Source organism: Nipponia nippon, unplaced genomic scaffold, assembly GCF_047370975.1.
Source record: "Nipponia nippon isolate SJK-2023a ecotype South Korea unplaced genomic scaffold, ASM4737097v1 scaffold_3, whole genome shotgun sequence".
In the NCBI taxonomy this organism is placed as follows: domain Eukaryota; kingdom Metazoa; phylum Chordata; class Aves; order Pelecaniformes; family Threskiornithidae; genus Nipponia; species Nipponia nippon.
The window spans coordinates 83,618,973-83,628,821 of record NW_028262347.1 but is presented as its reverse complement, the minus strand read 5'-3'; the positions used below and the strand labels follow the sequence as shown (position 1 = coordinate 83,628,821).

General features: G+C 39.0%; 1 protein-coding gene across 1 annotated transcript; it reads left to right on the top strand.

Annotated features, from left to right (window-relative positions):
• The first annotated feature begins 287 nt into the window (after positions 1-287).
• Positions 288-9,548, top strand: LOC104013241 (killer cell lectin-like receptor subfamily F member 1). The gene is made up of 6 exons (XM_009465722.2): positions 288-376; positions 4,406-4,504; positions 5,670-5,801; positions 6,393-6,544; positions 7,441-7,556; positions 8,013-9,548. Exons 1-6 carry the CDS (start codon positions 313-315, stop codon positions 8,140-8,142), a joined length of 693 nt encoding a protein of 230 aa, XP_009463997.1. The 5' UTR covers positions 288-312; the 3' UTR covers positions 8,143-9,548.
• Positions 9,549-9,849: the final 301 nt, after the last annotated feature.

Here is a 9,849-nt window from a genome sequence, read left to right as displayed (position 1 = left end):
GACTGTGTTTGAGGAATGTGATATTGCATTGGAGAAAATTCAGTGTTAAAAGTATCTGTTAGAAGGGTCTGGAGGTTGTCAGAGACAGAGAAAATGAAAAAGAAGAGAAAAAGAGTTCACTTGTCTGTGCAGTTTATACTGTTGAGTTCCTTTTCATAGTCCTGCTACTGCATGGCTTCAGATAAAAGCACAAATGGCCATCTGCTGTCCCCTTCCTGTTTATCACACTCATGTGAAGCATTTCCCATAACCTAGTTTGACATTAACACTCAAACAGTCTTCAGTAGGAACAAGTGACAGAAAGACCTTGAGATGAAGAACGAAGACGGTTACACAGAACTTCATTTCAAATCAAGGAAGAAAAGCTCCAATGCAGGTGAGCATATAAGTGTTCATGGTATGCCTTCAGACTTGTTCTGTAAATAACAAATCTCATGTTTGAGTTATCATAAAAAACCACAAATCTGCCAAAATTTTAGTTGGTGCTACTAAAGTTGCCAAAGATATATGGCAGTATAGAGAGAAATATGATGGACAGTAGATAAAACGCAGTACTAGTAGTACCACCAGGGTTGGAGTACTGGTGCTGACAGTGCCAGTACAAAATGGAGACTAGGAGATAGAGGCATATGAGGAAAACATGAGGCAGTAGTTGTCAGTAAGTTTGACAGTGGTTAATGGCTCATTAGCCATTAAAGTTTTCTACAGGGCTTTTGGTTGCTGGGTTTTTTTGTTTTTCTTTGTTTTGTTTTCAAGAATCACAGCTAAGAAGAATTTAAGAATAATTTAAATGAAAACTCTAAGACAGTAATTTACTGTCCAGTAAGCTTTTTCAACAACTTCTGGGGATTTTGTCAAAAGTGTCAGGAAGGCATTCAAGCTCACCCTTGCTAACCTTTATCTCTTTTAAGTGTCCCAGGGAAGACCTTCTCAGAGTATAAATACCAAGTCCTCCGAGAAATTAGACATCCAGTTTCCCAATAGTTAATTAGCTATGATGATCAGTTCCTGAGAAATCCTAGCTGCACATTTATGTAAGAACAATTTTTAATAGAAAAAAAGCAAGAGCCACCTTCAGTTACTCAGTATGGGAGGATAAATTGTGTGTAATTTTATTGACGTAAATTGTGCCAGTTTGTCTATTATTACAACAATCTAGCTGAGATACTGTTCCCAACTGCAGTAAAAGGACAGAACCAGCAAAATTGAGAAAAAAAAAATCAGAAAACTGATCATAAAAGCTAATATTTATTTAACTAAGAATTTTCAGTGGTCTTAAAAACATTTGTCAAAGTGCACAAAACCATTGCTGTAATGGAGTAGATTGAATATTTCCATTCAAAAGAAGCAGAAAGTCAGACAAAGCGTATGTGGCACATATACATAATAATATGTTACCACAAACACGCAGAGCACACAGTGACAAAGCCGGATTTAAAATACTCTATCTGTCTTCATCATCTACCTGCATGACTGGGTAGCATGACACGACAGGGCAGCAGAAAGACTTCAGGTGAGCAACTGAAGAGAAGAGTTCTTTCATTTAGCTTGTTAAACAATGCACTGCAAGCTGGGTCTCTGCTTGTAGTGAAAGGTATGTGAGCTACCTTTAGACCAGACACAGACTAGTCATGGTAGCATGATATACATATGGAATATAGAAGTGTATTCACTGGAGTGGTTAGAAATGGTCGCAATGCCTCACTGGCATAATCTAGTGCAATATCTGTGCCAGTTCATGTAGTACAGAAGGAAGACCACGATGCAGAGCTCCCCTTCCCCCTTGCAGCCCCATCCGGTCTTGCCAGTGGTGCAACCCGCAGAGCTGTCTTGAGAAACTGGGCAAGTGCTGAGCTGTTAGCCCATGCTGCGTTGTCACCTCTGTGGTACTGCTGCTACCAGAGCTCATCCTGGGTAGCTGAGCGTTAATCTGAGTATTTGCACAAGTCACTGTTACTGTTTTGCCTGCAGTCTAGCCGTTGTGCAAATCATGGCAGAGTTAAGATTAGACTCCAGATATCCTGATTGCCTTTTTCTGTAAAAATCACTGCATAATACCCAAAGAAAGAAGGAAAACACACACAGATGCTTAACCATAATATGTTACATAGCCAGCAAAAAGTACTGCACTATGTTTACATATATTTGCCATCTAAATAAGGTGGCAATATAAAAAACCAGTGGGGATTAGCTGTTTGAATATTTAAAAATGACTGGTCACAGATACAGCATTTCCCAAGTAAGTATGATTGAATGAAGAAAAACGATGTTTGACATCTGTGCAAAGTGATGATAGCTAGAAACCAGACATGAAGTGAAAACGTTAGTGGAAATGAGTTTATCATGTAGCACAAAGTTCAAGTTGTTTCATGATTTGAAATACAGGTCCATGCATTACATTTTTGAAACAATAATGTAGAAGCAGAGAACTTTTCAAACAGCCGATTCACATCTGATCTGGACCACCAGCATTTGAAATGTAATGGCTTTTAAAGGATACCTGCATGGGGTACTTCCTGATCTTATTTACTAGTTACAGAACAAATTCTCTACAAGGTACAACATTTTGGCACCCTGTTTTCTCTTCCAAGAATGGCCATTTCCATGAAATGGAAAATCATCCTTCTGTTATGCTCTGACTTTGTTCCTGTGCCCCCACTGAAGGGAGGTTTGCATGTAAAATCTTTTTTTCCCATGAAGTTAAGTTTGGACAAAGTGAACAGTGTATTGCATCTTAGTCTAGAAGAACATTCACAAAGTTTTTCCTGCAAACACTAATGTTAGGAAGCTAGGAAGAAAAATTAACATGACGTTTCCTGCATACCTGGGCAACTTCTAACTGTTCTCCTCCTTCCTCCAAGGAATCCTTTGAGGCATCATAGAACAGCTTTTATGCCTCAGTTATTTTAAAGATCTTTGCTGTATAGCAGCCTACAGTAACTATATCACTACCCCTTCCAAGAGCACACTGACAGCCTGCTGGAATGAGTCCAGCGGAGGGCTCCTCAAGTTAGTGAGCTGGAGAAGTGACACAGGAGGAGAGGCTGAGACAATTGGCTTTGTGCAGCCCTAAGAAGAAAAGGCTGAAGGGAGTCCTACTCTTCTCTTTAACTACCGAATGGGAGGGCATAGAGAAGACAGAAGCAAACTCTTCTTGAAGATGCACATTGAAAGACACAAGTTGGAACATGGAAAATTAGGATTTGATACAAGGAAATTTTTCTTACTGTGGTGGTGGTCAAAACACTAGGACAGGAGCCTGGAAAGGCTGTGGAATCCTCATCTTTGGAGATATTTAGAAATTGGCTGGACAGGGCCTTGAGAAACCTGGCTCTAACCTGAGCCACCTTATGCAGGAGTCCAGACTAGATGGCCTCCTGAGATTCCTTCCAGCTTACATTGTTCTGTTATTCTATGTCAAGATATGTAGAAATCCTGAAATACAGTGAGTGAGCAAACAGCAGCAGGTTTCACTAGGAAGTGACATGGCAGGAGTGTGACAGCCCTAGAAGAATAAATTTTAAGATTGTTGGGTAATATTGGGAAGGAAGATTCACCATGACTATACATTTCCAGGCTTGTCTGATTCTAATTAAAAGTAATTTTCTTTGAGTTGTGAGGAAGCTCGTTTTTGCATCTCTATTCACTGACCTTAAACAAGCATCCCATCTCCAAAGAAGCCCTGTTTAATGCACTGCTACTTAATTTTTTAATCATTTAGTAGTAATTTTCCAGTTGGGATGGTCCGAACATCAAGGACTCAATAAAAAAAAAAGATCTCCAAATTATAATGTGGACTCTTCTAAAGGCCTTTGACTTGGCATCCAGTGTACAGGTCATAAAACTAGTGGGTCCTGGAGTTACAGGACTAATTACTAATTTTCAGAGAAGCTACTGGTCCTTTCTTGATTGATAGTGTTGGTATGCATAGTCCTAGAATGTAATTTTTGTTCTTACATGTTATATATATCTCTTTCGTTGCAACTGTTAGAAAATTCAGTTCTTCCTCTTTCACTAAGTTTGTGAGGTTTTCTTTAGCAATGTTTGTTAAGTGCTTGCTGTGCCATCTAAGTCTTCATGATATCTGCAAGTGACATCCCCCTGCTACGAAGAAGCAAAAACTGTTCAGTAGCTGTGCCACTCAAAACCTCAAATGAGGTAGCAAACAGTGAAGACAGCATGAGAAAATTCAAGCCCCCAAACAGTTTTCATAAATGAAAGTTTTTTAGGCACAAGAACCACTTGATATGCAGGAGGCAACTAGAAGGGAAAAAGCAACTGTGACAAAGCACTTGACAAAGTGACAGTATTGGATGTTCTGTCTGAGAGATGTCTAGAGAAACCCAGATTTATGTCCTGGGTAGCATCTCATGCTGTGTTTGTAAACCCCTCTTATTTCTTGCAGAACTTCCCTCTAATTCTTCAGGCTTGAGGTACCTTGCTGCTCTCTCAGGATTTCTGAATGTTGTATTTCTGGGAGCTGTAATCACATTAATTCATCAATGTGAGTGATCAAGTGAAATGTTTTACTTTAATTCCTGCCAATGAATGTTTTGCTTTAATACTTAATCCTTAACTTAAACAAGTTTTGCAAACAAACTGTTTTGATAAGGTGACAAGACCACTCACGCTTTCTAGTATTGTGTTTCTGATGAAGGTGGGAGGGAGTCACTGGCATTTGGGGGCTGTGGATCTGCAGAAGGTCATTGGCTTTCAGAGGACCATTGCATGTTTGGGGTGTATGAAGAGGGCTGGAGTCTTTCTCACTTTCCTGCCTCCCAGTATGAGAGTCCCTCCTCTTCCTTCCAACACAGAACATGCCACCAAGGTTTCTAGCCAAAGCATGTATCCATCCATCAGTTTGGAAAAACTCTTTTAGTAATGAAATGAAAATGTGTGCCTCTAAGTTTATAAAAGTGGCCTTTGCACTGTCCACGGAATTTGTGCATGAGCACTGGGTCAGTGCCAGCATTGATCACGTGCATACAGGGCTTACCTATCCAGCACAGATGTGTGCCATTACCCCTGAGCATCTAAACTTAGAGATCACAGAGAAATGGTTGCAGTTGCCCTGGCCAAGCAAGTGGAACAAGTTTTTAGGTTGCCACCAACAAACATCTGAATATTGATCAAGGAAACTGATTTTTAGTTTCCTCCTTTAGAAAATCATGGCCTGGTAGTCCCAATGTCCAGCCTGCTTCTGGACATCAAAATCACTCTGCACATCAAAATCACTTGAGAACCCAGGAGAAAATGAAAATTCAGAAGGGCATAAGTATCCTGCAGAGTCAGATGTTCTCCCTTTCTCTCAATGAGAGTCCTGCCCTCTCACATCAATCGATTCTTTTCTGAAATAAGCTCAATACAAATTTCAGGAACTGGAAAATCAAAGGCACAGCCATGTTATTTGAAAGACAACTGTTGCACACCATGTTGTCAAAAGCATGATAATAACATCTTTGTGAAGTCAATCACCTCACGTATTTCTTTAATGTATATGATTTGGATGCTCAACTCTCCACCTACCATTTACAGCAGAGCTGGAAGGACAAATGAGCAATCTGAGTTTCCACTTAAAGTTCCTATTAATAACCATGGAAAAATACTATTGGGTTTCTATACAGTTCACTTGTGAGCTTTACATTAAAATGTTGGAGATTCTTGTCCAGGCGACTTGCTATCAAGTGACGTGTGGAAGCCCAGAGAAAATCTTTCTGAAAGTGGCAGTGTCTTTGGGGAAGATCTTCATGAAAACACCTTGCTGGCTACATTAAAGGAAAGCTTATGCATGCATACAAATGGTAAGGAAATAAAGTCTCACGCATAGTAGCATAAATGGTTTGAAGCTCTTGAAAAGGTTAATATAAAAATAAACACCTACACAAAGGAATTGACCTTTAGATACAAGAATAAACATGTTTACATTGATAAAGATGCATAAAGTTATCAAATTCAGAGTTCCATCCTTGAAAATGTTAGTTTAAACAAAAAATAAAAGTGGAGCAGTGTTACTGAAGGTCTTTGTTATTTCTCCATGGATGTCACTGAATTGTACTACTCCCAGTCATTTCAGCAGACCTGGGATTTTATGCAGAGCTTTTACCTCAATTATTATGTAAATATTTAGTACAATTATCTAGAGTTCTGAAATACTTCAAGGCACAGAGTGATCCCTAGTCAAAGAATGGTTATCCTTATCACTACTGTAAAGCGAGGACAATGTGCTTTCTTAAAATGAGCTATATCATCACAATTTCTGCCCCACTCCTGGTTTAAAGCTTCTTACTCTCTTATTCAAAAGCCCCATAAAAAGCAGGAGCCAATAATAATGGTATCAGTTGTAAAAAAAAAAAAAGAAGTGACAAAATCCCTTCACCCCAAACTCCTCACAGACTCCAGATGTGAACTCTGCCCCATTGGCTGGAAGCTGCATTATGGGAGATGTTATTTCTACTCGGAAACTCGTGACACCTGGGAGAACAGTAGAAAGTATTGCTCAGGAAAAAAATCTGAACTCCTGATTATAGAGGATGAGACTGAAATGGTAAGCTTGTAAGGTACTCTGTGGTTCAAATATTCTTTTTACTTATACTTTGTGAGTCCATGTATCAAACTATAGCTTCCCATGTATTTTTAGAAGCCATTTCTAATCCAAATATGCTCATAAAAGGCATTGTCAGTGGTAAGTGAACTGATGATTGGCTTCTGCGTGTTAAGAAACATTTGTGTCAAAAAGACCAGTAGCCTATGTTTCATTTAAATAGATGCAATGGTATGCCTAGAGATTATCTCCAGCAAGAAGCAGCTGGTATTTGAAGGATTCTTGCGTGTTTTATTCCAAATCAAACCTGTTCAGAACTTAGCTGTCATAAATGCTCTTGCCTTGCTTTTGGGGGATGGAGCTGTTGCTCTATACTTTGTACATTTTTTAAATGGCAGTACCAAGTCTGCAGTTCTGTGGACTAAATCCTAACCTGTAGCATGTCTCTTTTGTGCTACTGATTTTGCTTAAAGATGACCAGGTTCAGACAGTCACTTTTAGAGCACCCAGGAGGGTGAGCTGGCAAAATCCTCACCTCCCTTCCTTGTAAGGGTGAAAAAGAGGAGATAGCTTCAGTTCCTGTAATTCAGATCAGCCTGATCCTCATCTAAAATGTGCTAGTGGAATGGGCCTGGGGCCAGCAAGGAGCCAAAGGTTAGCTCCTTGGTTGCTCCATTTACCATCATTAGTCACAGTAGTCGGTGTCATTGAGAACCTGAACCAATTTCTATGTGGTTGTTTTTTTTTTTTTCTTCTCAATTTCTTGGAAACATTCTCTGGAATCTTTGGGCATGAAAGCCTTGCTGTTTTTAAAATATTAATTACCACTATACATTACTGGTGCTGGAGTTTTATGAAGTGTCATTATAATGGGAGTTCAAAGACATACCTCTCTCTAGGATTTCTTGAACAAACTGAAGGATAAAGACATTGGCTTTGTTTGGACTGGATTAAACTTTGATGAGGAGAAAGGAAGATGGGTATGGCTCAATGATCCCAAATATCCAGGGCGCAGGTAAGTTCATTCTGGAGTCAATCTGTGCTGGCTTCCGTGAAGTCTTCTGCACTCGCTGTGCCTGAACTGTTCAGCCATTAGACCGTGAGAAAGTAGTAGTAAGATATCAGGGCCCATACTCCAGTTAGGCAGCTCAGCCTATTCTGATTTTTCTCAGTACAGAATTCTTATCAGAACATGGAGTTGAAAAGTGAAATTGCCTCACGGGTCCCTGAAAAGTAACTAATTTTATTAGGAGGTGCCTATGCTATGTAAGCTTTTTACTTCCAGCTGCATAACAAGTAGGGAAACAGAGAAAGGGTGAAGCTTGAACAAATAAAACCTGTCTGTATCTCAGGGAATCAAAAGAATGCCAGCATAAAGACAAAAAAATCCAGCCTTTGTGGTTTCACTCTTTGTATATGCAAACAAATTTTTTCAATGATCATCATATCTGTGTGTTTTTGGCTCTTGCAGTTTTACAATAAAAGGAAGGAAGAAAGAAGAAAAATGTGCTGCCTATAAGTTGACAGAAATGCATGCTGATAACTGCCACTCTCTATACAAGTGGATCTGCAAGAAGAGTGCAGTCCTTCTGGGTATCTAAGATATTGTAAAGTGAAAGTGAATGGGGTCTTTGAAGGCTTACACCACTTTACAGTGGGTAGGATATGTTATGTAAAATTAAGGGGAAAGTTTTGACCAGAATTGTGACAAATCAATGCATGGTGATTCTATTTGTGATTAAAGTCCAGGAAGATTTCAGGCTTGTGTTTCTCTTCTTCTCAGCATAAGGTATAAAATCTATGTGTCTTTGTGCACGCTGATGCACTGCCACTTAGAGCTATTAAAATAAGCAGCTTACTAACTTTAAGTAGCATATAGAGTCTAAGAGTTGTGTAAACCACAGATAAAATGAGGGTTTTTTTTACCAGCCTGGCAACTAGATCATACAGCAGGCAAAAGGTTGCCGTTGCTACTTACTTCAAGTGAAGAGGTGATAATCAGTGCTACGTACTTAAATGAGCCTGCAAATCTCACCATTGGAGGTCCAATATGGGAAGACAGCATAAATCTACACAAGAGAAAGTCAAGATCCAGTATTTTTTCCAAAAAGTTTAATTTCATGTAGATCATTCAGTGTTATAGAATTTGGCACTTAAAAAAACACAAATACCTCTTCAATTCGGATGTGAGATTTAATTGCCTGATATGATGTCTTTGTTCTATTAGCATGCCAGAAATGGCAAAATCATATTTATGGGCCTAAAGGGCTATAAGCCTTCCTTTTGTTAGTCCACTTCACAGGCACTTTTTACAAGTCAAAAATGGATGTTGCAACCCTCCTACATCTTGAGGCTACTGATCAGGATGAGGCAGCAGACCTCAAAGACGTTTGCTCTTTTCTGTCTGATCTTACCTCAAGATAACTTGTACAGGTCTCAGAGTAATCTATAGTTCTTCTTTGTTATGTATAACCATAACATACTAAATATCTGATTTTTATAGCTAAGAAAAATCAATGTAATGATTCAAATGATGACTCTAGGATGTAAAGCCAAGTTCCAAACTCTTCTAGTTGAGGAAGATCGCTCTGAGAGGCACTTCCACCAGGACTGGTACACTGCATTTTGCACTGTGGTAGCAATGTGGGTTGCTTGGTGATTTGTTCAGTGTACAGTAACCTCTCCCTTTGTGGCTTTTGTACCACATGTCAGACTTCAGGTGTAAGGTTGGGCTGCTCTAGCATTTCTGGCAATTGTTTGAAAAATTGTTGAAAATTGCTTGGCAATTCCTAAAGGCATTAAGCCTAACATAGCATACAATTGCAATGATTCCTGCGAGCTGAGTGTTGCTTCTATAGGTATGATGTAATTAAAACCACATCCTTCAGCAGAAATTACTTTACATACGCATCTATTATCAGATAAATTATACACAGTGAGATAATTGACAATAACTTGTGGGCACTTGATGAACATACAATTGCAATGGTGTTATACATTTCTAACATTATCTGGCTAAAACTTCTTCATAATAAAAAATCTTTTTCATAAAATTGGTACGTGGTTGTATGTCATCCTTGTATATAGTTTTTGATATCTCTGTAATTGAGGGACTCCTGGTTTCCACCATGACCTGTTTTCTATCCAATCCAGAAACATCCACTTTTACATAGCTGTTTTATATCTCTGGCATCATATATAACACTACACAAACTTGCAGTATTCCCAGTCCCAATGTTGCAAATGTGCTCATAATAGCATACATTCTTCTAAAACACAATTTACCATTGTAATTATTTCTATACTTA

Bases quoted from the DNA above. Each gene is read 5' to 3' on its own strand.
- LOC104013241 (XM_009465722.2), top strand. From the start codon at position 313: ATGAAGAACGAAGACGGTTACACAGAACTTCATTTCAAATCAAGGAAG. The intron at 4,505-5,669 runs GTGAGTGATCAA...ATTCTTGTCCAG, and splicing joins AATCACATTAATTCATCAAT to GCGACTTGCTATCAAGTGAC. The intron at 5,802-6,392 runs GTAAGGAAATAA...AACTCCTCACAG, and splicing joins CTTATGCATGCATACAAATG to ACTCCAGATGTGAACTCTGC.